We start from the raw sequence: 27,924 nt of genomic DNA on the forward strand, positions 1-27,924 counted from the left end.
GAGTATGAACTAAAGGCGTGACGCACTGGTTTAAAAGTAGAAAAGGCATCATAAGTAACAAGGTACTGCGGTCAAAAAAAAAGAAAAAAGCGATGCATAGCTGTCCTCTAGCATAACGTAACCTTAGAGTTACAACACTGGAACTTTTTGAAAGTAAGAGTTGCGCTGGCGTTACGTTCTGCTCGTTTAACGTACAAATGCCACCGCCAGTGGGCAGGTAAAAGTGGTAAAGGAAGGGCAGGTCACATCGTTTCATCCAGCTAATTTACACAAATTTAAAGCTATTTGTCCTTTTTGCGTTCAGCCTACAGGTTTTTGCTTCATCTGTAGATCATTTCTAATTAAAAAGGCATAGCAGTTGTGCATAAGATGTCCGTTTTCATTTTTTTTTGCGTAGAAACAGTCGGTCGACGTGTCGCCAGCATTGAACGAGCGCCGCTTCCCGCGGTTTCTCAGTTCTCGGCTCAGTCCTCGGTCCGTTCGAATGTGGGCTCATTTGAGGTTGAAGGCCAGCAGCGGTCTCTCCTCTCGCTTCTGCCAGGGACTCTTCTTGTTCTCGTCCTCCCCGCTGTCGTCGTGGCCGGGCACGGCGTCGGGGCTGCTGCCGGGGAGCTGCAGGTCAGGCTTGGCAAGATCAGTTCTGAACGCTACGTCTCCGTCATCGTCCTCCTCCCGCTCCCGTCCCTCCGGGCTGCGGACATCCTGCAGCAGCGGCCCCAGGGCGCTGTCCTCGGGGCTGCCCTCGGGCGAGCCGCTCCCGCTGCCGTCCGCATCGTCCACATACACCAGCTGGGTGTACGACACGGTGGGCGCCGTGCTCCTGGCCTGCTCCACCTGCTCCGCCCCCACCTCCCGCTCCACCTCCCGCAGCCCTTTCTGGATTCGCCGGGCCAACTCGCTCATGTCCACGCCGGAGTCCAGGCTGGCGTCGTTGCTGCCGTTGCGGCCGGCGCGCTGCAAGTCGATGTACGAGTGGCGGATGTGGGCGTTAGAGCGCCCGTCCAGAGACACGAACCAGGCGCGTGGGTGGGGCAGCGGCTTGCCCCCCCTCAGCTCCATCAAGGTCTTCTCTGCCAGCAGCTGATCTTCGCCATTCATCTGCACCAAGCCTGCCTCGCTCAGGGACGTCGGGATGGAGAGGGACTCGGGGATTGTGGTGGTCTGCAGAGTCCACGATCCATCTCGGGGGTCCTCGCAGGAGGAAGACAGCTGCAGGGGCTCGGAACCCGGCGGCCCCAAAGGCTGATGGGACGCCGACAGCTCGGCCTGGATGGTCTCCAGGTCGCTCTGCTGGTCCGTCTGCAGGAGCAGGGGCTGCCCGGCGTACGGGTGCTCCCCGGGGAGCTTCATGTAGTGGGCGGGGATGACCAGAGTGGGCCGCGCCCGCCGGTACACGCCATCCGTCACCTGGTCCACGGAGCTGCAGCACAGCAGCTGGCCGGGCCGTGGCAGCGAGCTCGGCCTCTCCAGGTGGTCCACTGAGCGCGACAACAGGTAGTCCGCCGGTCGGCGGTCCGAGTTGGGCGTGCAGGGCCCTGGTGGACCGGCCTCCTGGAAACTCCCCGCACTGCTGGCGGACAGGTGCGTGGCCGAGACCCGTGTCGGTTGCTCTCCTCCATCTGGCGGTCTTTGGGAGGACGCGGAGCCACGGCTCAGCCGGCTGTCACCCCTGCCTGGCGACTCGTACCCGTCCACGGGCTCCTGAGGATGGGACACCCTCGCTGGTAGGATCTCCGCAGAACGGCGGAGCTCCTTGGCCAGGGACGCGGAGGAGGAGGAGGGCGGCCGACGGGCTGGCGAGCCCCTGCTCGGGGGAGCCACCTCCTGGCGGGAGGAAGAGGCGGTGGCACAGGTGGGTTTCAGCATTGGCGTGTGCAAGTCTGGTTCAGGCACGGAGGACACCAGGTCCAGGTGCACCTCGCTGATCAAGTTGACGTGGGACATGGACGTGGCCTGGTCCCTCTTGGAGTCGAGGGCGGAGGAGATCTGCAGTTTTCGGTGTTGCCGCGGTCGCCGACACCTCCTCCTGGGTGGAAGAGGAAAGCGGGGGAAGGGAAGGGAGCGCATCACGTAGGTGTCGCTCGGATCGGGAAACGGAGGCGGAGTCGGGAGCGGCGGGAGGCCGAGCCCACGCTCACCTGCAGTAGTAGAGCAGCAGGCAGACGAGGAAGAGGAGGATCACGCTCATCCCGCCCAGGATGGCGAGGAGGAAGACTGTGTGGTAGGTGCTGATGTCCTTCGCCATCCCCGCTCCTGAAACGTCACGAACACACGGGGCGCCAGGGCCATCGCTTCCATTAGCATCGCCGCTGCTGCACTTACCACACAAAGGGGCCACTAAAATCCAAAACCATACTGTGGATTTTGTTCTACAGGAGGTCTTTGGGTTAAGTACCTTCTTCCATGGCAGAAGAGCAGTGCTTTTGTGGGGCTGGTCTGCTCATCTCTTATTAACTCATATTTAACTGCTGCCTAGTGGTTACAGCTGTCACCTTACAATGAAAAGACCCGGGTTCAAATCCCACCTTCTGCTGTAGTTCCCTTAAATGTGTTTACCCTGATGCAGTGGGTTGGACCTGGTCCTGCTCTTCAGTGGGTCTGGGGTTCGAGTCCCGCTTGGGGTGCCTTGCGACGGACTGGCGTCCCGTCCTGGGTGTGTCCCTTCCCCCTCCGGCCTTACGCCCTGTGTTACCGGGTAGGCTCCGGTTCCCCGTGACCCCGTATGGGACAAGCGGTTCTGAAAATGTGTGTGTGTGTGTGTGTGTGTGTGTGTGTTTACCCTGAACTGAAACGGTAAAAATTACCCTGCGGTACATATGGGGCAAAACAGTGCAAATACCTAAATATCACAAGTCACCCTGCAGAGAACTGTCATAAATTAATATATACGTTTACATATAGATAAAAATATACACACATTAAGGGCAATTTAGTATCACCAATTCACTTGCAGCTGTGGTGGAGCCAAGGAATCAGTTCCACGCTAATGTGGAAACATTAGTTTGGCAGGAAAGAGCTGTGACTCATCTGGATGCCGCCAGCTGATGGCTACAATATGGAGAGAGACAGAAATAGCTTGAAATCCAAACAGCCACGGTTAAATTAATGTGTTTTATTCTTCGGAGCAGTAAAATGTTTAGGAAATGAGGAGGAGGAGGGGGGACTTTTTTCCCTCCACCATCTGATTCCATGCAGGAACAGATGTTTGACGTTTGACATCACTCAGCCTGTTGCTTCGGGGTAACATGCATGTGAGAAACGGTCCCTCGATGTCCCGCACGAGGACCCCTGGGCGATCAGGAGCCGGGGATGGCTGTCATGCGATGCCAGACAATCGCACGGAGTGTGTAGGCGGATCTTTCTGGAATGTGGGCCTGACAAAGTTGGAACAGGATCGGGGACCTGGCTTGGGATGTTATTTGGGGGAGGTTTTTTTTTTTTTATTGTTGAGTGGCGACATGACTGGGATTGGGGTGTGTGTGTGTGTCTCACCTGTACTGATCGGCGGCATGGCTGCTGCCCAATACCCTAGCTGGGGGGCGATATAGTTCAGCATCAGCTTGTTACCCTCCTTTTGGACGCAGGCCAGGCCGCTCTTCAGCCAGACACCTGAAACAGACCCAGTAGTCAGAGTTCACGACCCCAAGCCCACGCCGACCCCACAGGCACGAGCACGTGACCCGAACAGCAGGAGGAGGCATCGCGACATGCTGCGAAAGCGGCAGCAGTGAAGCAGCGTTTGGCACCACTCAGAACGGGACCTGCGGCCAAAACGAAACCAGGGGTTCCGGTGCATCAGCCACCATACGCTTTCAAAAGTCACCAAAACATTTACTGTAAAAGTATAAAACGAATGAAAAGACAAAAAAACCCATTTTGCAAGTACAATATAAATTATGACTATATAACTGAATAAAGCCATAGGTCTGCTGTGCCCATTAGCCATGTGGATCCTGTCCTTGGTGGTCCCATCTAGGTGGTTTTAACTGGATGATGCAGGGCCTTGTGTCACCACAGGGTGGCGCAACGACACACCGCGGTATCGATCTGCTCCCGCTGCAGTTCGCCATTACCCCCGTAACCCGACGCGAGTCTGTTACTCCTGCTCGCTCTCTCTCTCTCTCGCTCTCTCTCCACACCGACAGCGAGAGACGCGCTCAGATGCACAGGGGTCGAGTGAGGAGCACTGCGGTAAGGGCACTGAGGCATATGTGATGACTGACCCATAACTGGGGTCTGAAGAGCACCCACCAATCAGCAGGGTTAAATCTGTTAAACAGTGTTATTATAACTGCACTGTTATTTTCATACTCTAGGTACGACGGCAGGGCCCCTCCCAGCTCCACTAGGGTTAATTTGTTATTTACGAGCAAAGAGGACGGTGGGTATTGAGAGTCATGTGCTGACATTTGGCTGAGTGGGTGTGTCCTCCTGTCACCTGCGGGGGCGGGGTCTGTACACACCTGGCCACATGAATCGCACGGGGTGTGTATGCGGATCTTTCCGGAACGTGGGCCTGACATTTAAAGGAATTCCTCCCATGGCCTCTCAGAATGGATCACATGGGGTGGGGGGAGGGAGGAGATTGCTTAAGAAACCCTAAATCCGATTACGTACTATTTGGACCCGAGAGATATTTTGCAGGCGGGAATGAGGAAACCAAGTTTAAACACGTAATCTCATGAGTGTGATCGCTGGAAAACACGCGGGACAATGGAAACACTGTTCCCCCCCCCCCCCCCCTCGACCGGGCCAATGTTCTGGAACAGGTTCTTCGGCTTTTCGCCGTGGGACGGGGCGGACAAAGGCACGCTCGCGCGCACTGCCCCCGTCCTGCTGGGAATAACCTCGCGCTGCAACGTTCGACAAAACCCAGGGGAAAAATGCACAATCTTTACTGGCAAATTAAATTACGATCCTCGTTTTTGTTGACGGTTGCCAGGCAACCAGTTCAGTAAACAGACAAGTCCTGAGGTCAGTGCTGACAGTGCTATGGTCGTACAGGTCAGCTGACCTTTGGAAGTCAAGCCCCCTGGGGGGGGCACGACTATTCCCTACTGGCATAACAAGGCATGGAAGTGTCACACTCGGATCACCAAACACACAGCTAATAATCACACCATGACTGTCAGATCAAAAAATATATTATTATTATTATTATATTCCACAAAACAAGCAATAACCATATAAATGACTACCAGTTATTCACTGGACACTTTTTGCTTTTCAAAGTGACTTAAAATGTGAGGTTTATACATTTAACTACTTACACTGATTTAGCCATGTAAACAGCTGGGTAATTTTACCTATCCATTCATGGTAAATACCTTGATCAAAGGAGGGTACGACGGCAGGAGGCGGGACTGAAACCCCGGTGCTCCGACTGGATAAGTGGCCCAAACCAATTACCTGCAGTAAAAATTTCCGTGCTATATAAAAGGGTAAATCACTGTAAGTGTCTTAGTGTGAAAAACCAAACACGGTAAAGTTACCTTCAGGAAAAGTGTCAAACGAATAAACGGAAATGTTTGCATTCGGAGGACGAACGGCACGGGAGGCCGGTGGCAGAAATGCATTCTGGGAGAAGGGCACTTCAATCAAGGTCACAGAAACAGCCTTCGCTGGCTGTCTGCCCTCACTCTTCCACAGCCCGCGTGTGTGCGTAAGCTCTGATGGAAACACCCACTGCACTCGCGAGTGTAACGGAGCACTAAATGGCCACGAGGTGCAAAACTCCTCTACCATCCCCACCCCCACACGCACGTATCGGACAACTTCACACACGGGCTCTAGTCCAGCTGTGAGCTGTGGGCCCCACGCGCTGGGATCCGGTCACATTCGCACCTCCAACCACTCAGTTCCCAGAGCCCTTTAACCGCTCCTGCGGTGACGCCAACACCCCCCACGAGAACCTCAACGACGCTCCGCCAACGCACGGCGACGGAGACGCCGGCTGCGACCGCGAGGGTCACACAGCAACGCCTGCGGGTTGGATCCAAACCCGCGTGAAGACTGGTGCTCCGCACCCGTGACCAGAAAGCGCACATCCGTGCGCTCCCTCCAGCATCTCTTTATTTTTATCTCTCTGCTGTCAGCTGGGGAGAGTCAGACGCAGGGCGAGTTATTTCTGCACGGTTCGGCGCCGCCTGACGACGTGTCAACGTCGCGATCCGAATCTGCGGGGTGCCGGAATGAGCTGGGTTCTAAAGGGGGCGTGCTGGTATTTACACACAAACTACAGTGAAAAAGAAAGAATCAAGTTTACAACGGAAGACATCATTCGTATTGGGGGATGGGAAGGTGATCAAGGAATGTGGGGTTGGGGGGGGGGGTCGTTAACAAGGGTTTGTGATGTTATTACTTAATTTGACACCTTTATCCAAAGTGACTTGGACCGTTAATCAAGTTTACACTGATTTACCCCTTTATACAGCACAGCATCCTTACTGCATTAATTCAGGGTAAGTACCTTGACCAAGGGTGCTACAGCAGGAGGTGGGATTCGAACCCAGCTCCTTGGACTGGATGGTGATGGCTTTAACCACGTTGCCACCAGCTGCTGAGTACTTTTCCTGGCCTGCTGGGACTCGAACCTGGGACCTCGAGACTGCGAGGTGACGCCCAGCCGCCACACCGCCGTGATTCACTGGTGTTCCAGTGAAGTTCCCCAGCAGCGAAGTGATTAATAAAAGCTGCGTATGATGCGTGTACTACGGTACACCGCGACTTCATGGTAAAGTGACAGATTTCTGCCGAATTCGGCGGGTATAAGGTCACATCCCTTCACTTCAGCCTCTGCTCACAAAATCCAGTTCCCTCTACGTCCAAAGTGGCGAGCTGGCAGAACATGAGGCGCGAGGAGCTGATCGGCGGTTGTGAGTTTTTCTCGGTCCATTTCAGGGGGGGATGGGTCAGGGGGTAGGGTACTGAACGGTTCTAACTACTGGAGGGCACAATATTTCCAGCAACTTCCGAAGCACCGTTTCCTATTTGCAGAGCCACCAAGATGATGGGTGGGGGTGGGAGTGGAAGAAACCCCAATTCCATTCGCAAGCGAGTCCAGAAGGACTAAATATATCCGAGAGTGGGACGGAAGGGGACCGAGACCCCCTCCCAACACCATCGACCCCCAGAGACACACAGCCTGGGCTGTGAGCGGGGGGTGAAACCCAACCCAGCAGAGCAGAACGACAGGAATGCGCCGTTAACAACGTGCTAACAGACTCTTCCTCTCTTCCTCTCAGCCGACCCGGCCCAGCTCTGCCTTCTTCTCACTTCACATTATCGATCAATAACACTAAATAATCCATCCCCCCCGGTATGCAGTCTCCCGCTGCGTTATATGCCTGGTTCCTCAGCCGCTGCGCCCCCTGCTGTCACGTCTCGCTCCATTCGCAGTGTTTACCCTTATATGGTTACTTCATCGCAAAAACCTATCCTCAAGCAGCACCCCATTCCCTCTCTCTGTCACATGTACACACACACGCACACACACACACACACCATCCCACCCCACCCCACCCAGGGCAGAGTGCAAACCCCCGCTGCCGGAGTGACCGCAGCAGAGTCCTTTTGAGCACGCTCAGTGAGAACTTGTGCGGAGGAAGTGCTGTCGGTCAGAGGGACACTGTAACCGGATCCCAGGGCCTCCCCACGTCCACGACCGGCTCCTTTAGTGGAAGGATGTCGGGGGCGGGGGGGGGGGGGGGGGGCTGTCAAATTAAAAGCCCCAGTGTGTTCACGTCAGACACCCACTCTGCACAATAAAAGTCCCGGGGACCCTTCGGCAACACCCTGCTGCATTCGCGGTAAAACACGGGACGGCCGAGTTGGAGCCGACAGTTTTCTCCAACAAAATCGAATCCGAACAAATTAAAATGAAAATTTATATAAATGGCTTAAACCACTTCCTCTGTGACAGATAACAGATGTCAGCAGCAATAATTTAATCAATCATTTGCACTACAACAGGACTGGCAAAATAATGTATGTAGTAAAAGAGACTTTGTACGTGAGCACCTATTTAGCCTTCCAATAGTTTAATCTTGCATCTTTAATCCAAATAATTGTTGTTTGGAAATTATTTAAAATTATTTATTGGGTTTACTTTACTGTTACTTTACGATTACCCTGTTATTTTAACAATGTCCTGTGTGTCTAATATGTCCACGTCAAATTCCTTTCATATGGAAAATTCCTCCCCTGAACTAAATGAGCTGCTCCACCCCCCCACCCGCCATGCAAAACAAACTCCACTAAATCGACACCGGGATGAGTCTTTATCGTGCAGATCGATAGGACGAGCCGGGGGCGCCGGCGAGCGGGCTCCCGTCTCCTCGCACACGGGGGCGGGGGGTCCTATTTGAATATTTAAAGCAGCAGGTTGAGGACAAACAAAGGTTTTCCCCAGACGGGGTGTCGGGCCTGGAGGAGGTTGCTTTGCAGAGTCTCCGTTTGTCTCCTTGGCGTTAGAGCGCGGTGCGCAGGCGGCCGAGGGAAGGGCAAACTGACGGGTCCTCGTGCCGCGATCCAGACGACACATCATTCCATCTACTCGTCGCCACGCTGTCGTGGTTGATGGTAACCGGGCCGCAGGTAGTGTCTCTTCTGATCCGAAGGTCCTTTGTTTGAATCCCACTCCTTCTACCGTACCCTTGATCAAGGTACTTACCCTGAAGTGACACAGCATAAATTACCCAGATGCATAAATGGGTAAATCACTGTAAATCACTGGGGGAGCTTATAAAGCTGGAGCAATTGGCCGTCAAATAACACGTGACAAAGTAGTAATTGGCTACACAACGTGGACATTTTTGTAGATGCCGAAAGACCCTTCATGTATCATATTACACTGTTAAACATGTTTCGAGAACAGTCACAAGAAAATAAAACCACAAAACGTAATAACCGCCTTCGAATCCGAGTTGTTGTCGTCTGTTAGTTTCCGAACATACAGTTTGTTATGATTGAAGCCTTAAACAACGTCCCTAAATGACGGGTTAAGATTACGAGGGCAGCGGCGTACACTGGTAGGGAACTGCACTTGGCTGAGCCTCCAACAGCCTGTCCTCGTGGCTCTGCTGCAGCAGTCCCTAATCCTGCGGAGCGGACTCGACACCGGAATGAGATTACCAGAAAATATGGAGATATTCTGTGGATTTTACTGACAAATCCAAATCACCAAATAATTTTTTTTTCCCCTCGGTGGTGGCGTCATGACCCAGCTGGACCCCCTGGTAACTCAAAGGAGCCGTTGCCAAAACCCAGGTGAATAATCAGTAACCAACCGCTGGTACTATCGAGACAGGGCTGAACCCTCGGTCACCAACAGCTTATGGCGTCGAGAACCAGCCGAACCCTCGGCAACCTGCAGGAATTCTGACTGAGACGCAGCCAAACCCTCGGTAACTTGGAGGAATTGCAGGTGAGATGTAGCAAAACTCGCAAGTGGCGTTACCGAGACTAGGAAGAACCCTAAATTAACTCATAGGAGGCATTTTCAGGACACAGCCAAACCCCGGATACCCGACTGGTTCTCTTATTCGGACCTTTTCAGTAACCTCCTGGCTCTGCTTGTCTTTCGAGAGGATGTTTTGCCCTAACCTTTCCAGCGCCCATTGTGGAAGCGCCCTTGCACTCTCGCTACCGGCCCCTCTTCATCCACAGAGCTCCACAGGAAAAAAGTTCCTTCCTCTGATTCAGGGTTTGCACAAACAGTGCTGGAATGGGGGGGATTCTATTACCCCCCAGGAGACAGATCTGATGGGAAGTGCTGAGGAATAACCTAATGATACAGTGGCTCTCTTCTGAGGGACACGGTCAGCATTCTGTACCCTCAACCTAATAAGAGTAAGGGGAGGGTAAGTGCCTTCAAAGTGAAGTCAGCTCTTGGCGACCACTCAAAGGGTGCCGATGTGGTTTACCGTTGCCGTCTTCCTCACACAACACGAGGTAAATCCATGCAAACACGGGGCAAAACACACTGCACATTGACCAATCCAGATTCGAACCCAGATCTGAACCCACAGCCCAGAAACTGTGCAGAAGCAGCGGTACCCTCTGCACCACCATGACTTGAAATGTATGGGAACTGCCCTCGGAATCCCGACTCAACCACAGGAAACACAAAACGGCGGTCGCTATTGATTTATGGCCAAGAAAAGACGAGCACTGAAGACTCTGAGGTGGGGTACCACCCCCCTTTCTACCCCCCATGCAGATCGTAGCTTCTAAAGGCCACACCGGGAGGATGGGACATGGGAGTAGGAGGACGTCGCCTCACCGAGTTTGGGATCGAATCGCCACGCGGGGATGTGGTCGTTCTCCTTCAGCCCACTGTTGGAGGGCAGGGGTACGAGGATGTTCACAGGTTCGGTGACGTGCAGTTCGGACCCGTCGCTGCCTCGCAGGTGAACGCTGATGGCCGTGAGGGCAGCGAGCTCCACCCTCCTGCCGCTGCCTGAGGGAGGTGTTTGGAAGACGTTAACACGACTCTTGGTCAGGAAGTGAAGGGGGGCTCTTGAGGGGTCGGGCACTGCTGTTTTTCTAACAAAGGTGCCCATGAGGTGTGTCCAAGATAACACGAACGGATAGAGTCGAGACTGTGTATCATGGTCCACCAGGGGGAGGGGATGGGGTGAGTCTTTCATGAATTCTCCTGCCCTTACAGAGCTATTGATGCAAATCCCATTTAGGGCTGCAGGAGCCAACCGTGGTCCATCTCCCCTTTTCTGGAAGCCGCGGTTGTTTGAACCGGTAACCATTTGTTTACGATTCCACTCACCGTCTATGCCGACCGCTCTCAGGACCAGTCTCACCTGTGCCGTTCTCAGCGAGACCTTGCAGGTAAGGGAAGCGCTCCACTTCCTGGGCGGAGCTGGCCACCGTCAGCAAGGCTGTCAGGTTGTTGTAACTGGTGCCCGGCGGCAAAGTCAGGGCCCGGCGAGGGAAGTGAACCCAGGGCCGAACCCTTGAACCTGGGGAGAGGATAGAAACGGTCACAAATCACAACGGGTCGAATATGGGCATGCTTCAGTGGACAGCAAGCCAGAAACATGGCCAATGAACATATGAGGTTCATAAGGTATGAATGTCGGTGCATACGGTGAAGGAAATCAACTGTACCTAAGAGTCACATCCGCAGCTATGTCTCTTTCTCCTAATGTAATGAACAAATTGTATTGTCTATGAGATGTACGTTGCTTTGGAGGAAAGCGTCTGCTAAATGAATTGCTAGATTTACTGCTGCTTATTTTCTCCAAAGCGACTTCCAATGAACTCTGTGTAGTGTTATCAGCCCACACACCTTATTCACCGCGGTGACTTACACTGCTAGATACGCTGCTTACACTGGGTCACTCATCCATACATCAGTGGAAAACACACACACACAACGGGTGAACCTGAACAGCATGTCTTTGGAGTGTGAGAGGAAACCAGAGCACCCAGAGGAAACCCACGCAGGCACGGGGAGAACATGCAAACTCTACACAGTCTGAGCAGGGATCAAACCCACGTCCTCTCACATCACCTGGCACTGTGAGACAGCAGCACTACTCGCTGTGCCACTCACCGGGTTCATGCACTAATGCGAGAGGGTGGAGTTTTGCGTGTTAATGCATTGGGGGGTATTTATAAAGTCTGAAAGACCGAATCTAGTCTGAGATGTACCTTCCCACCAGGAGAATTTCTTTTTTTTTTTTTTTTTTTTTTTTTTTTAAAAAACGTTAAGGTTACATTTATATAAAGTCTACTCTAATATCAAGCCACACTTACGTTTATCCTGATTTTTTTTATGTGTTCAGCAAATTTCTTTTGTAAAAGGCTTTGGGACAGAACACACGTAAAATTTAGTTTTAACAAATCAGATTTGACCGAATGACCTTCGGCAGCCTGCCCTCTATGACATGGTTAGGTCATGACCCTTCCCCTGAGGGCGTGTCCTACCACTCTGACCAAACCCCAGTCTCAGGGCAGGGTCAGAAGTCAATTAATGAAGATGGAACGCACTTACTCTTCCCCAGTGATGTCATTGTGTGTGTGTGTATCTCTTCTGAGACTGGAGGCTTAGGACCGCCTCTAGGTGGGGCTCAGGAGACAGCCCACCAATCAGATACCAGCATGGCCTCATTCAAACAATAACAGCGAGCCTGTAGGACCGCCTCCAGGCAGGGTTGGTGGCGACAGCCAGCCAATCAGCTCGCAGCTCCTCCGCCTGCCGCTCACACCCATCCCAGCGGTTGCTTCACCACTCAGAAATGTTTTATTTTCACACAGCTGGAAGAGCAAGTGGTCTGGAACTTGTTGAGCAAACGAAACGCAACAGAAAACAAGGCAAAATGCAAAATGTCTACAGAAACTGGAAAGCGAGGGCTTACGGTTATGAATATGAAGCGAAAAAAAATTTAAATAATCCGCAAATATAAAAGAAACCACATACGTTTTCAACCATTATTTGAGACACACTTCTCTGAGGTCACTTGTGAGGTGTGTGAGGTCTGTATGTTAAGTACACTGATTTACCCATTTACTGTATACCGAAGGGGAATTTTGACAGTCAATTCATGGTAAGTACCTTCATCAAGAGTATTCCAGTAGAAGGTGGGATTTGAACCAAGATCCTTTAAGTGGAATGGAACATGAACCGCTACGCCACCTGCTGTTCCTATATACACACACGGTCGGAGTGTTTCAGTTGACAAAGAGAGACTGACAGGGCAGGGGTAAAATGCGGTGACAGTAAATATTCATCCTGTTGTCACTGCGATGAGTGAACACAAAGGGAAGCGGACGCAGCGAGCCCCCCGCCCCCGCCCCACCCCCCCAGCTGAAGAGCACTCAGAGAATAAGAGCAGAAACAGAGCCGCAGCGCTGGCCCCGCCTCCCTGGGGGATCGAGTCGGGGGTGCAGGTGGGGGGGGTGATGTGGGAAGTGACTGGAATTCCACTCCTGCAGTGTGTTTAGAATGTCCCCCCCCCCCCCCCAACTCCCAGCGGTGATGGCTGGGCAATTAAAGGCCCAGACGCCCCACCTGATCCTCCCCTGCCACCCTCCCCAATCCCAGCATGCATTGTGAGCAAGGAGTACATTGATTAAATATGTCAAGACCAGACTAACGACATATATAAAAGCACTCCCCGTAATTTAATTATCAGCGTGTGTGTGTGTGTGTGCGTGCGAGAGACAGCGTAGTCAGATTCTGCAACAGTTCGGTGTTAAAGGGTGGGAAGCACCCCCCTGGGATGCACCCTTCTGGGTGGGGTGGGGGGTAGCGAGGGGGTCCCTCACCTGGGAAGCCGGAGACGATGTGCACCACGTCCTCGTACACCATGAGCGTGGCGGCCCTCTCCAGCAGCAGGTCCAGGCTGAGCGAGGAGAACACTGGGGGCACCGCAGACAGACGGCGAGAGGGCGTTACTTCCAGACCCCACTTAGGAACACGACCGCAAACCACAGACGCACTGACAGCGGGGCTGGGGGGTGGGGTAGCAGCATGGAGGGACTGAGAAATGGGGGTGGTCTTTCTAAGCCCACCAAAAAGTCTCAATCTCCATAACCCTCTGGACAGCAGGTGGCGTAGTGGCGAGAGACACCGGATGGCAACCGAAAGACCCGGGTTTGAATCCTACTTCTGCCGTCACACTCTTGGTCAAGGTACTTACCCTGCAGCGTAAATGGGTAAATTACCTTACTGTACGAACCCCACATTGTAAGTCACTTTGGAGAAAAGTGTCAGACAATATTCTTTTAAAATACACACCGACTGATCTCTTATGCATCTGAATGAGTCAGTGTGAGCAGAGTAAATGCCTGGTCCAGGGTACGACAGAGGGGTCCCACCTGTGACTCGACCCAGCAACCATCTAGTTCCAGCTGAGGCCCCTTGTGCCCAAACTCGTCCCACACCGGGTGCTAGAAGAGCATGACAGGACACAAGCATTGGCCATTTCCGCTAAAATTCCATTAATTCCCGATATATGTTAAACTGTATCACATTTTCATAAGACGAAAACTGATATTCATTTATTTTGCTGACCCTCTTCTCCAAAGCGACACACAACAGCAAGTAACTTACCATTATTTACCCATTTTACAGCTGGGTCATTTTTACTGTACAAGTTTGGGTCCATACCTTGAAAGTACTACATCAAGGGCTGGATTCGAATCCGGACCCTTCGCGTCTGAAGCCAGCGGCTCTAACCGCTATGCCACTTACTGTCCTTACGGCAAGACGTCCACCTACATCAGTCCTGGATGTTTTGGACAACGATCAATACACTGAACTGAAAGGTGTTGAAACAAAAAAGTCGGGAACCCCACCACCCCCTACCGGTACTCCCAGACACGAGCCGAACCCGATGTCACGCGGGAGGCTCCATCTGCCCCCGGCGACAGCCAAGCTCTGCTGAAAGCGGGCTGGTCGAGCTCCAAGCGTGCTGCCGCAGAGCATTTCTCCAAGTTCGGAAATAAAGAACATGGTAAATATGGTAAACGCTAACAGGCCGGGGGATGTAAAACAAACAGCGAGCAGAGAATTAATCGTCGCCTGGGTTTTCGCAAACCACAGGAGGGTTATGCAGCTAATCGCTTTCTCCATCTCCTTTTATCGCTGAGAGCGGGCGATCCAGCTGTGCACCCCAAGCCCCGCCCACCCTGTCAGTGTGCCAGTCCACCTACCAACCGCCCAACCCCCCGGAACGGATGCACTCCGCCACCTCCAGCACAGGCTGTCCCCGCCCCCCCAGGAAGATTCGTTAATATTTTATTTCATTCAGCGCCAGGGTCCGTTAATCCCTCAATGTTTATACCCGTACCGGGTAACCGGGCCGGCCACCACGGGGCGGAGTTTGGCACGTAGCCGGGCTTGGTTGCCGTGACGATCAGCGGGGTGCCCAAGTGGTACGGAAAACTGATGAAGGCGTTGCCATCCGCTTCTGAGGTCCCTGCGGCGAATGAGGTGTGGTTGGCAAAGATCTCCACGGTGGCGCCAGGTATCGGCTGGTGGGTGCTGGCATCACTCAGGTGCACCTTCAGGGTCACTTCTGTGGGGGGGAGTGGGGACAGGAAGGGCGTCGTCATGGCAACAGGAACTACTCAGTGCGACCTTAAAAAAATCACCATATTTATTCATTTAACAGCGACGTTTCTCCCAAATTATGTCCAACGCAGAGTAAACAAAAGTGCATCGACAACAGATGAAGAGCTTTAGACAGACACGGGATTATCGAACCACAGACTGTGTGTCCGACGCCATCGTGTTGCTGGTTCACATCCCTCCACTAGCACTTGTAGTGACATTCAGATACCAAATACATAAATAATCATAGCAGATGGTGTTGGACTCATTTACGGAGCAGTCATGAGAGAAGCGGCTCTCAAAGAGAAAGGTTTGAGACCCTTCTTGAATGCGGGAGGGATTCAGCAGTTCTGAGGGACAGAGGGAGTTCATTCCACCACACTGAGGACAAAACTAACCACCTGCTAACTTTGAATTTTAACCCCTTGAGACTGGACCCACCAAGCGGCTAGGGGCAGGATGGTTTGTACCAATTTGTTCCCTCTTTACAAACCGACCAAAACATGACAACCGGCTCAATTTTCAAACAGCGGAAAGCGAACAATTAATTTAAGGCGCTCCTCTGACGAACCACCGAAGGTGTCCGATCGGTTCTGAAAGCCCATCATTCATCTTTTATTCAGAAATGACAAATCTGCTTCGGCTCAAACGCCCCCAAATCACATGCAATGAGATCTTAATTACTTGGCCTCAGGCGCCCAGTTTTTGACGAGTCCCGTTTTTTTTTTTTCTGGAGCGGGAATAATGGCTCCTTTCTGCAGGTCGACAAAAGCTTAATCATTAACGGTCCTTTGAGGAAGCGCGTTTCAGCAGTGGAAAAACACGAGCGGAGGCAGAAACCTGCAGGCTGACCGCCTCTCATCGAGGACCATACACCAGCGAGACACGCAAACAGGATCCTGACGGTCATGAGCGACGGTCACGGTCAGTCATGACCGTGCGAATGAGGCCCGCTAAGAGAGACCATCCTGAGGGCGACCATCTTTCAGCGGTTAGCAGAAATGACCACGGTGATGTGAGGTCACCTTGAGGAACGCGGTCATAAAGTGTGATCCCGACTGTCTCACGATGACATCTTCGACCTGGCGGTCCTCCCCGGGGAGGAGCAATGATCTCATCGCACCAGAGAGACAGCGAACCGCTGACCGCGCACAGAATTGTTCACGACTGATCACCATATGCGAGCATTGAGGTTTGTGTGGAGATATTATTAGGAGTGAAACAATATAACAAGTGAAGCAGCCCAGGGTGAGCAGGGTAAAAGCACAGTAAAATGCCCCAAGTGGGATCTCAAGATGAAATCTTCCTCTGACCACTTTGCTTCATAACTGTGTAACCATGTGATGAACAGCAATAACAAAACCAGTCTCTCTCTCTCTCTCTCTCTCTCTCTCTCTCTCTCTCTCTCTTTCTCTCTCTCTCACACACACACAGCTTTCAAAAGCAGTGCTCAGTGAAAGGTGGTACCACTCAGTGCTCAGTGAGGCATGCAGAATGGTTTTAAACCCCCCAACTGTAGATCAGGGGGGTGCAGTAGCACCAGGTGGCTCAAAGCCACATCTTGTGTGACTCCAAATCCCCGTCAGGTGGGGAGGGGCTCTAAGCGCCGGGCGCTGCCCTCGTACCCGCGGACGCTCCCCTACGGTCACGACTAGAGGCGCAGGACATCGGGGGAACCACACGAGTCCTTCTGACCAGGGGACACCAAACACCTTTCTGGTTTCCCTCCACCAGACGAGGCCACACACTGTCCACCACACTTCTGGAGGTCCCAGAACAGCGACAGACACGGATCCCTTAAAACAGGGGCCCAAATTCCCAGGGCAGCCGGATTCGAACCCGGGACCAGCTGGCCGCACTCCAGTGAAGCACACAGCTACAACGGTGGATCAAAGGGGTCCAGTAGAAAAAAGAAAAAAGAAAAAAAGGGAGGTTCCTTCCTATCCTTGACCTTGGGGAATACGCAGAACCCCAGACCCCATCAGCGCTCGTCTTGACCGCAGTGGTCGTGATCCCCAACGGGGGAGGAGGGTTAATTTTACTGTATCAATTCAAGGTCTGCATCCAGGGTACAACAAGGGTTCTACATTAGGAGGTACCTATTCCAGAGACATCCCCAAAGACCACACGTGAAGGAGTGCGTGTTGGAACCTGAGGTTCTCCAGGACCAGAGCCCCACACACGGTCGGCAGGGTCCAATCCAGCCCTCCCGCAGGTGGTGCCCAGCTGCTCAATGAGCAATGGGAAACAATCACGATTTTTATGGGTCCCTATTACACAGGTGTGGACGTCAAAGGTTAACCGTGGTATGTGGGGGCAGGACCCGGGCTAGAGTGCGCGTCTCGGTTGGGGGTGGTGGAGGATTTCGATTCACAGGGAGAGCAGGGAACTCATTCTGACCGTTCATCTCTTCCCATGGGACTCTATCGACCGCCGGTCTCATTGCGGTCGAGCGCGGTCAATTGCAGTCACGATCAGACAATGACCGTGATAGCGACCGGTCACTCAGTCAACCTCTGCTACCGCTGACCTGTCTTTTGGAGTTGGGGGGGGTGGTGGAAAAGATGACCACGGTCTGATGTGGAAGCATTTCTGGCTCCCCTGCAGATGGGACGGGGGAGGGCGGGGCTCCCGACCGCAATAGCGCACACTACAGGCAGCTGGAAGCGCTACCCCGCACCTGCAGCCATTTAATTTACCGCGTTACTCACCGCGAGCGTGTGTGATGTAGCACATTCAACACACGAACAAAAACAGAGCCAGCAATTTGTGTGAACCGTGGAATGGAGCGCAGGGCGGTTCGGAGCCCACAGTGTTCAAAGTTACCTGCAATTATTTATCCATTCATACATACTGGGTAATTTCTGCTGTGTCAGTTCAGGGTAAGATCAAGGGTACCACAGCAGGGTGTGAGATCCAAACCCTACAGCCCCAACCACTACGCCCCCTGCAGGAGAGACAGGTAACTAAGCGAACAAGGAGCAAGTGGTTTTCATGTGGTTGTGAAATGAGCTCAGCTTCACAGTGGAAGCTGTGGAAACATAGGACAGCCTCACTGCAGAACACACACACACAGGAGCGTGGGTAGCCATGAGGAACTCTTTAACGGGGCCATCTGGTCAGCGGGTTGTAAATCACTCCCTATAGCTGAATCACTCTGTTGGAATGCTGCTGAAACCAGATTGCGGTCTCCGGTTCCGTGTCCAGCACAGCGCAGCCCGGCCGTGGACCGCGGTACCTGGGGTCAGACCCGTCAGTGCCCCGGCCCCCCGGCGCCCTCAGCATCGTCACCTTCATACCCCCGGATAGAGCGTGAAACGGAGAGCCCAAATGTAGCCGGTATCGCGACGGCAGGTGGCCTATGGGAGAGCGCTGCCTCCTTTGGACCTGAATGTCGCAGGTTCGAATCCCATCTACTGCTGGCCTTAAGCAAAACACCTTATGGCAGTTTACTCCAGTAAAAAAAAAAAAAAAAAAACACACATATATACATACACACACACATATATTTGTGTGTGTAAAACCATCTGCAAACAATTGTAAGAAGCTCAGTGGCTTTGGACAAAAGTGTGAAAATTAATACATGCGAAAATGCAAAAATCCAGCGAAAGAAAAGCCTTACGTAAAAGAGTCAATTTAAAAACCGTGTAAAACAGTCACATTTGATACGTGTCTCATGTAGAGACGCTGCCCTGTAAACACAAAACACCTTTAAAACTTTTGACCTTTAAAAACAGAAAACACTTTAAAAAGAAATATTACAAATCTCACAGAGACACTTTTTCCATAAAAATCCATATGAACCGCAGCAATCGTGGTCTCTTGATGGTCCATAACTGCTCCTCTCCTATTGAGCCCCAGCCCCAAAAGCACACAGAACACAATATGTGAATACAATAATCACAAGAAACGCACACATTGCCTTCTACTACTTAAAACAAACAAAAAAAACATTCCATAGTGGTCGAAACGGTGTTTCGTTCAAGAGCTGTAAGACCGCTGAACGACCGTAAACGGTCACCGAAGAACATCCAGTAACGTGCCAGCAAACGAAAGCAAACTGACCACTGCGGTCTTCTAGGTGCCCCCGTTTTGCTGTGTAAGGGTGCAAGTTGGGGGGTGGGGGGCGGGGCGGGTGTGCTGAGCTCCACAAAGACCCACAATGCAAACATGTGACAAGGAACGCAGGGTTATCTGACCGCAGCAAATGGTATGACTCTGCTTGGGGGGGATCCAAGATACGCTCCAGTTCCTGACTGCTTATCTCAGTGGTCGGGGGGGGGTGACCACGGTAAACAGAGGCCGCAGACTGGGGGGGCTGAAGGTGTGATGTTGAAATGCACGGGAGCTGCCAGCGCCATCCTCAACTTGGCTCTCTGTCCCACTGAGCAAAAGCAAGCGAGAGCTGCAGGACGCGACCCCAGCTACACCCGGGTGTGGCACAGTGCCCCTTCCTCCTTTTGTTGGAAAGAGAAAGTAAGAGAAGAACGCAAACAGGACCAGAGCGCTGCCCTGCCCTGCCCTGCCCTGCCCGGGGGGGGGGGGTTCCTCTTCGCATCATCTTTCTCAACCCACTTTAATAATTCAAAGCAGTTTACACTGATTTACCCATTCATACAGCACGGTAGTTTTTACTGTATCACTTCAAGGCGAGGGGGTATAAAATGGGGTAAATGTATATATGGAGAAGTTACCACAGCTGGAGAGGTACAGCGAGTCCAGGATAAGGGTCTGGACCCACAAGGCTCCGCCCACTCAATCGAACCCTGTCTAATGGCCCTAATGAAGGGGGGGGGTTACTGGACATCAAGCCGTTAAAGCGACTCTCCTCCCCCGCATTTGGTCCTTGATTCGTCACAGTAAAGGCGCTATGCTGTTGGGGGACGTCCGTTTGTACGCACCGACTCCTCCGATTGGACTCAACTTTTGGGTTTTGACACAAACAAAAAAATTATTCCATTTTTTAAACCGCAATATTTTCTCACTTTCCTGTTTTATAAAATTTGTAACAGAGCAACCACCGCTTGCGTTTGTCCACCCAGCCAACAGGTGGCAGTAGAGAGACGTGAAGAGGAGTGTTGGGCCGCCTTCGTTCAACTCACCTCCACAGTGTTTACAGTTCTGTCTGGTGTTGCTGAGTGTGAGCGATCAATAAAAAGAGGGAACATTAAACAATTATCGGAGGAACCGGTTCGCAACCAGCATCCAACAGGACTTTGTAGAAACTATATACATATATTTATCATATATATATATATATTTTATATATCTATATACATATATGCATATTATATAATATACATATGTATATATTTAAATTCATTTTAGTTTTAAGAAAAATGTAGCTCAAGTGTTGTAAAAAAAAAACCCTGTGGGTGGGGGAGGGAGGAGAAGAAACTTCTAGAAATATAGGAAAGAAACATTCACCACTGGATAACGGCTGCAGGGGTTTGACGGCTCCGCGGAGAACGGGGCGGAAACACAACACAGACCGGTGTCCGTGTCTCACGTGGTCGGGACCCGTGATCCAGCTGGGGAAGACCCAGCGCGGGGGAAACACCCCCTCCTGTCCTCTGAACCACTGCGCTTGGGACCGGAAAATTCCACCGCGCTTTCTCCTCTAATGAAACCGCCTGGACCCCACAAGCCACCGGGTTCCAGACTTCAAACGCCAGCCCCCTGCTGCTTTTATGGGCCACTTTTAGCTTTACTCGGGAAAGGAAGTGTGTCTAAGGGCAGGGTATCGAGTGAAATGGCGCAAGATGCCGCAAGGGTTCGAGGACCAAAGGTATCGGCTGGCGCCACCTTTACGGACCCATCTTCGCTGTGCTCGGACCCAACATTGTCATGGTGAAGAGCGGAGGAGGGTTACACACCCTGCCCATGTGAGCGGGTCAAAGAGAGATTACATTCTGCAGAGGAGACACAATGGGCTTCACACCGTCCACTTCCGCAGCGGCGCCCAGAAACTTCCGTGACTCGGACCCCGGGAACAGATATTTTCCACATTATCAGAAGAACCTCGCCGGCACTGTGTGGTTTTGATTCTCGGCCAGATGCTGAACCCCCCGGCAATCCCGTCCTTTTCAGAGCTTCCTTCCCATCGGTCATGGACCGCGCTCATCAATGGCTGCGGACCCCCGCACGAGGACAACTCTGACAACAGCGTGTAGGAAGATGTCAGCGGTCCAAGTGAACCGGGTTGAGGGGGCAGGAGCTCAGCAGACAAACACGTGTGGTTCTGCTGCTGGTGTGAGTCGATGGACAAAAACCAGCTCCCCGAACCCTAGGGCAAAGACCAGACCTTCAACGCTGCAACTGAACGGTCGGCGGAGCGACGCAGGTTCAGCAGGACCCCACTCGCCCCACCCAACTTGGACACCACCGTACAGATTCTTCACTTCACAGCGATGTACAATCGGAGTAAACAAAGTGCATCGACAGACAAAGAGCTTTAAACACAGACACTGGATTATTGATGCCCAGCATGTTTGTCTCTGGGAGGGATTCAGCAGCGCTGAGGGACCCCATTCTACCGCATTGGGGACAGAATTGTAGGGTGTTGGAGTTCAGACCCCTTGACCGTCTTGCACGCCACAACCAGAGTGTTGAGCTTACTAGGCGCAGCTACAGGAAGCCAAAGGAGACACAACCTGTGCAACCTGCCACCCGCCTGTCCATGACGCTGCAGCAAAAACATTCAAGCCCACAACCTTCCGGTTCCTGGACCCCTACCACAGCTCTGCTCCTCACAGCTGCCTCCGTCTAAACATGAATCATGGAATGCGTCAGATGTCGAGAGTGGTTAAACACCCGGATGGACCGGAGACACCCAGCTGACCGAACACACCCATGCAGAAGGTTCTAGTGTAGCTCAGAGATTCATCAGTCCTCTTTTCCGGAAGGTTCAACACCCACAACAAGAGGGAACCACTGGCAGGGAGTGAAGTGGACATAATGGTCTACTTTGGTCAGCGAGAATATCCTGCGGTCAACACAGTGCCCCACTCAAGCATAATACAGAACCTTGGCTCTTCTGGACTCCCCGTTTTCACCAGCATGAAGGGGTGGGATTCGACCCCGCGCTCATAGCAATGTCCTCCTTAAAAGAGACATGTGGATGGGTCCTGATAAGGAGAATACTGGACCGTGAGGCATGTGATGGACAAGGCCAGAGTGAGGCTGAAGGACGCGACCCACTTGTTCATCAAAGTGACTCACGGTGCCACACTCTGCCCATACTCCGAGGGAACCCTGGGTTCGACTCCCAGCCAGTACAGTGTTTAACACATTCATTACCAGAACATAGGTGGATAACACCAACAACACGGAAGAGTAATCTGAAGGTTGCTGGGTCAAATATCAGCAAGGTCCTTAACCTGAAAACACCCAGCTGTAAAAACGGGTTTGGGATAAAAGACGTGGTTTAGAACCTCGAACACAAGAGTTTACCCTTTCCCAGCTAGACACACACGTGTCCGGACCCTATCTGTGTCCACAGCTGTTTCCGCAAAACACACATCTTGGAACGTTTAGGAGAAAGGATAAGCTCTCCCACTGAGTGCTGAGGACATGACATGTTTCTAAAATCACGGGACTTGAACCAACAACCTTCCAGATGGGAATCAGAGTCTTTCACCACCACACTATCTAATAAGCGTCATTATTATAACTGTCTTTGTTAGCACAGTGGCTTAAACCGGGACTGGGTTCACAAAGAAGCCCCCGGAGCCTCAGAGAGGAGCAGGGAATCAAACCGTTTGATCTGGCAGGACAGACACGGGATGTAGATCATGGGCACAAACCGCCCTTATGTGACATGTTCAGCAAGTCAGAACGAGGTCGACCTGCGTGGGACCGCAGACTCAACCTGCTGGACCGAACGGAACAGAACCACAAACGGACACACGGGATGGAAACGGGTCTGCGGACACAGAGCGGCGTGTGTACAGCGCGTGTACCGGGTCACCCGGGTGGTGCCGTGATCCGCACCAATGAAAGGCGACAGACCGGCATGGGCTCTAAAGCAAAATCTGTGTCAGCTGGAACAAAATCAATGTCAGATTGACTGTTTCATACTGTACGTTTTCTCCACTGGGCTCTCACTCTCTCACCGCCCCCCACACACACACACACACACACCAGCATGGTCTTACTATCAATTTATCCTGTTTTTTTAACATACAAGTGGACGGAACAGATGTGCTTTAGTGTAGAAGTGCAACGGTTTTAATTAGTAGAAAAAGCTGTGCTGAAATTCCTTCAGAATCCAGCAGGTGGCGCAGTGGTGAGAGCTGTTGCTCTGACTCAAAGGATCCAGGTTTGAATCCCACCTTGAGCTGCATTACCCTTGGTCGTTTCCTCCCGTTACAAGCACACCGGTTCACCCACAATGCCTGGCGGTGAAGGGAAACACCCCTTTCAGATGGAGGCCGCGAAGCTTCCACAAGGACAGGTGAAGGACGCAAAGGGACGCCTCTCGCGTGTGTTAGCAGCCCCGTCGCTAAAGAACACGTCCCGCAGTTTGTGTTTGGTCATCCGAGGACAGGTATATTTCACCTGTACCGTCAAATTTTGCACACGTCCAATTTCGGAACACACAGGAAAGACCTAAAAGTAGACGTCCTCATTTAAATGATGTCCATCCTTGTCTTGCTTTCACTGCAAATAACAATCTCCTGGCCTTCACTAGGGGGCGCTCTCCTCCACACTGCACTAAACACGGGACCCCAGTGGCGACGCTGTGACCGACCGTACATTCACAGCTCGCGCACCCCGACGGTCCACCAGCATGACCCCAAAACTTCCATGAAATTACTGCACCACAAACGTCCATCCTATGAAGTGACGGGTAAACTACACCTTCATGTCCTCTATGCCTCCACAGCACCGTAGGGATGTGAAAACAGGACAGGATAAACATGAACTCCTGGTGGAGTCCACATACAAATGGATGCTGGATCCAATCAGTCCTGCAGAAGCAGAAATGGTGAGACTGGGATGTCCAACTTTGGATGCATCATGAAACGGATGGATTCTCTCAGAAAGATGGTGATGGTTGGAGAAGTTGGAAGGCAACAAGACAGCAACCAGATGGATGGACTCAATCGCAAGGACGGTGGACGCACCCCCTTCAACTCTGAGGACGGACCCTTCTGGAAGCACCCTACTTGTGGTCACCAAGAGTGGACCCTACTGTCCTAATGGTGATGAACCTCTACAGCCAACGACTATTTTCATGCAAAGCTGCTGGACCGTGCTGCACCACGGATCTCCTCAGGTCAACTTAGTGAACATCTAGTGTAGGTGTTGGGTCATCTAGAGCTCTTCAACCGAAGGACCAAAGGCCGAGGAGGACATGCGAACCATCGCCATGCTTTGATGTCGGCCATTAAACTCCAAACGTCGGGCTGCCAGAGGGACGAGATCCTGGGCGACGACAAACACTTCTGCACCGAACAGCGGTTGAGGTAGATCTAGAAAACCGCCGAGCGTCTGAACCCTACAACATCTGAGCACAATGGACTCAGGTGTCGCTGTGACGAAGACCAGAAATGGAGACCGAGCGTCTGGACAGTTCATTTAGAAAGATGGAAACATGACAGCATGATGTAGCGAGACAGCGAGGACATGTGGCACGCATGCGCACATACACACACGCACACACACGAGTCTGACAGAACACTGCAAACTGGGAAACTGAAATGTTCATCTGATTATGAATAATAATTAATGACTGTAATGTCATCAACAGGAAGTACCATCTCCCTCTCTCTCACACACACACACACACACACACACACACACACACACACACACACACACACACACACACACACAGCTTCACTGTGTCCCACATGCCTGTACCATCGGCTCTTGTTCTGTTCAAGGAAATGTTTACTTTTATTAAAATGTAGAACCATTTCAAGTTTTACAGCAGCCAAAAGGAAACAGATGTGCGCGGATTTTTCCCACAAGCTGCGCTTATTCAAAGCAGCGCGCGCTCGCCGCGCGCCGCCGTCCAGCCGAGAGGACGTCACGCCGAACCGCGTAATTAACGCAGACCGGATCGCGACGGAGCTCAGCGGCAGCCAATCAGATGCGGCCTTCCCAGGCCCCGCCCACCCGGCGCAATTCCGCTGAATCATTCGCCAGTGCAGCGGTCCGTCACCAAGGGAACCGGCGCCGCGTGGCTGCGTGTGCGCGCGCGAGAACCCAGAAACACAATCCGTTTTATTTGAACAGCAGCAGAACGCACCGTATTGATTTAGATATTGCAGCTCGGAAGTAAAAGCGGCCAAATTCACTTTAGAAGAAGCAGCTGTTCAGTTTACGGGCCTATTTCTGCAATAAAACACTACATCACACTATGGAAAACATTTTATTTTTCACTTTTATTCATCTTACCCCATTGTCCAAGGGGACCTGCAATGTTACATTACACTGATTTACCCATTTACACAACGGAGTAATTTTACCTTGATCCAAGGGCCTTACAGCAGGAGACGGGATTCAAACCAACAGCATTTGCACTGCAAGGCGACAGCTCTAACCGCTACGCCACCTACTGGTCCATTTCAATGGGGTAAAGTGCGTGTGTGTTCCGCAGTGAAGTCCCACGTGGGGGGAAACACAGACCCCACATCATTGTGGCCACGGTGCTCCTGTCCCCTCCCCCACATGCTACCCCGGTGCACAGAAAGCGCTGCAATCGCCGTGCAACAACAATAAGGCACCGCCCCCCCCCTCCCGGCCCCCTGACGTGCAGAGGGCCGCCGGCCGTCGGAAAGGGACCGCCATCTGCCTCGTGGCCTTTACTTCCTCACGAAGGAGCAGCCGAGGGGCGTGATCACATCACCACGCAGGGCCGGCCGAACGAGTTCCATCGTCAGCACGATGGCGTTTGTTTACACTGCGCTGTAGGAACACGGTATCCACACGTGAGCGGAGTGCGGGCACCACCACATTACTGCGCACGTACGTCAGCAGGTGGGTACAACTGCCACCTTGCTCATGAAGGACTCTGGTTCGAACCCCAATCCCTGCTACAGTGGCAATGATGAAGGTAATCACCCTGAACCGATGCAGTAAAAATTACCCTGCTCAGGGTACATATGGGTAAATCTGTGTAAGCAACTTATTATAAATCACTCTGAAGTGTAACACAAATAAATACATCACATGTCAGTTTAGTCAGAATGGGGACGAACTACCTTTTGATCTAAACACCACCTGTCTGGGTTTGCAATCGAGCTTCAAGGTGGGAAGATACGAACACCACACACACACACACACACACACACACACACACACACACCAGCTGGAAAACAGAACACAAAGCCTCTCCACCTCCCTCGCTGCACAGAGAGAACGGACCACACCACGTGTCCTGGACACACACCACCGAAGAGAAACACGGCTCTGTATGAGTGTGTGTTTCAGTGTCAGGACTCCTCCTCCTCCTCCACACACACACACACACACACACACACAACTGAAAAGGTGAACAGTATTGTACACATCCACATCTGGAAAGGACCTGAAGAAAAGCATTTCAGGTGATGGACACCTCAGTAACAGTGTAACCACACGTGTGTGTGTGTCTCTCACACACACATCAATTCAGCAAGACCAACTTCAACTGCACACTGCAATACTGTGGTATAAAAGGTAACAATTCCCTGACTGCAACAGGCTGAACGTGGTGGTTGCATCACAGCAAATCCGAGGAAGTGTCACCCAGAAAACACACACGATCCCCAAAAGGGCCAAAAGGTGTGTACATAGCAGCAACACCCCCAGTGTGAGCTAATTATAGCAGAACACAACAGTGACACCCCAGCTCATTAACTAATCTCCACTGGCCAATCTGATTGGCTGCACACAAACAGGCAGTGATCTTATCTAACAGGATCACCAGTTACTCGCTGGAAAAGCCTCTGACGGGCTTACTGCTTACATACTTTACCACGATTACCGGGTTAGGAACCACTGAATGCAGTTCTAGTGACCGAAGAAACATTAAAAGTATATTGTATCTACTAGGATCACTAGGTAGCGAGATTAAAAACACTATCTATTTGTACCTTAATACATCACGGTCGCGCTCTGATTCCGTGGATCACCTCCACTTTCTTTCTCTCTCTCTCTCTCTCTCTCTCTCACATACACACACCTCCAGCCACCCGGGCCGCTTCTGTTCAAACGGAGCTTCTTAAAAGAACAAAAACACTCCTTTCCCCCCTTTTCCAGTCTCTGGGCTCCGATCCGCGCGCGCGCGCCCGCCCGGGGTTCCCTCCTATTTGACCGTGAAACACACATCGCTCCAACCAAGACTCCCCACACTTCTCTCCCAACTGTGTTTAAAAAGTGTGTGTGTGTGTTTCCCAGCGTTAGAAGCGATGCCCACCGACGGCGCCCTCCACGCGCGCGCTCCCGCTCTCCGCGCGCCACACGCTGCAGCCCAGCAGCACGCAGAGCAGCAGCGGCAGAGCGGGGCTCCTCCTTCTCTTCGTCCTCCTCCTCATCATCATCATTATCATCATCGCGGCGCTCATCCTCCGCTTTGTTTGTTCCTCACAGCGCCTCCATCTCCGTCGTCGTCACGCGCCGCTGGATGGAGGGAGGCTCGCCCCCGTGCACGCGTTCACAGATCCTCCATGCGCGGCGCCCGATCCCGCATCTCCTGCGCGCGCCGTCCCGCTCGCTTTTTTCACTCCCAAAGAAAAGGGTGCGAGAGACGGAGCTCCGGCGCGTTTAACCCCCGAGCCGCCGGACGGGGGGGGGGAGGAGGAGGAGGAGACTGCGGGGTGAGAGCGCCCCCTAGCGGCCTGCTGGGCTTCCACACC

At 52.4% G+C, this 27,924-nt stretch overlaps 1 protein-coding gene across 1 annotated transcript; it reads right to left on the reverse strand.

Moving 5' to 3' along the window:
* Nucleotides 1-447: 447 nt before the first annotated feature.
* fam171a1 (family with sequence similarity 171 member A1) lies at nt 448-27,809 on the reverse strand. The gene is made up of 8 exons (XM_029259796.1): nt 27,486-27,809; nt 14,814-15,041; nt 13,288-13,380; nt 10,818-10,976; nt 10,283-10,459; nt 3,493-3,609; nt 2,139-2,253; nt 448-2,026 (listed from the first exon to the last, which is right to left on the reverse strand). The coding sequence occupies exons 1-8, from the start codon at nt 27,631-27,633 to the stop codon at nt 493-495; spliced, it is 2,571 nt and encodes an 856-aa protein (XP_029115629.1). The 5' UTR covers nt 27,634-27,809; the 3' UTR covers nt 448-492.
* Nucleotides 27,810-27,924: the final 115 nt, after the last annotated feature.

The sequence above is a fragment of the Scleropages formosus genome, chromosome 18, assembly GCF_900964775.1.
Source record: "Scleropages formosus chromosome 18, fSclFor1.1, whole genome shotgun sequence".
Taxonomy (NCBI): domain Eukaryota; kingdom Metazoa; phylum Chordata; class Actinopteri; order Osteoglossiformes; family Osteoglossidae; genus Scleropages; species Scleropages formosus.

Bases quoted from the DNA above. Each gene is read 5' to 3' on its own strand.
- fam171a1 (XM_029259796.1), bottom strand. From the start codon at position 27,633: ATGAGCGCCGCGATGATGATAATGATGATGATGAGGAGGAGGACGAAG. The intron at 15,042-27,485 runs GTGGGCATCGCT...TCCCCCCCACAG, and splicing joins GCGCGTGGAGGGCGCCGTCG to AAGTGACCCTGAAGGTGCAC. The intron at 10,977-13,287 runs GTGAGGGACCCC...TCCTCTCCCCAG, and splicing joins CATCGTCTCCGGCTTCCCAG to GTTCAAGGGTTCGGCCCTGG.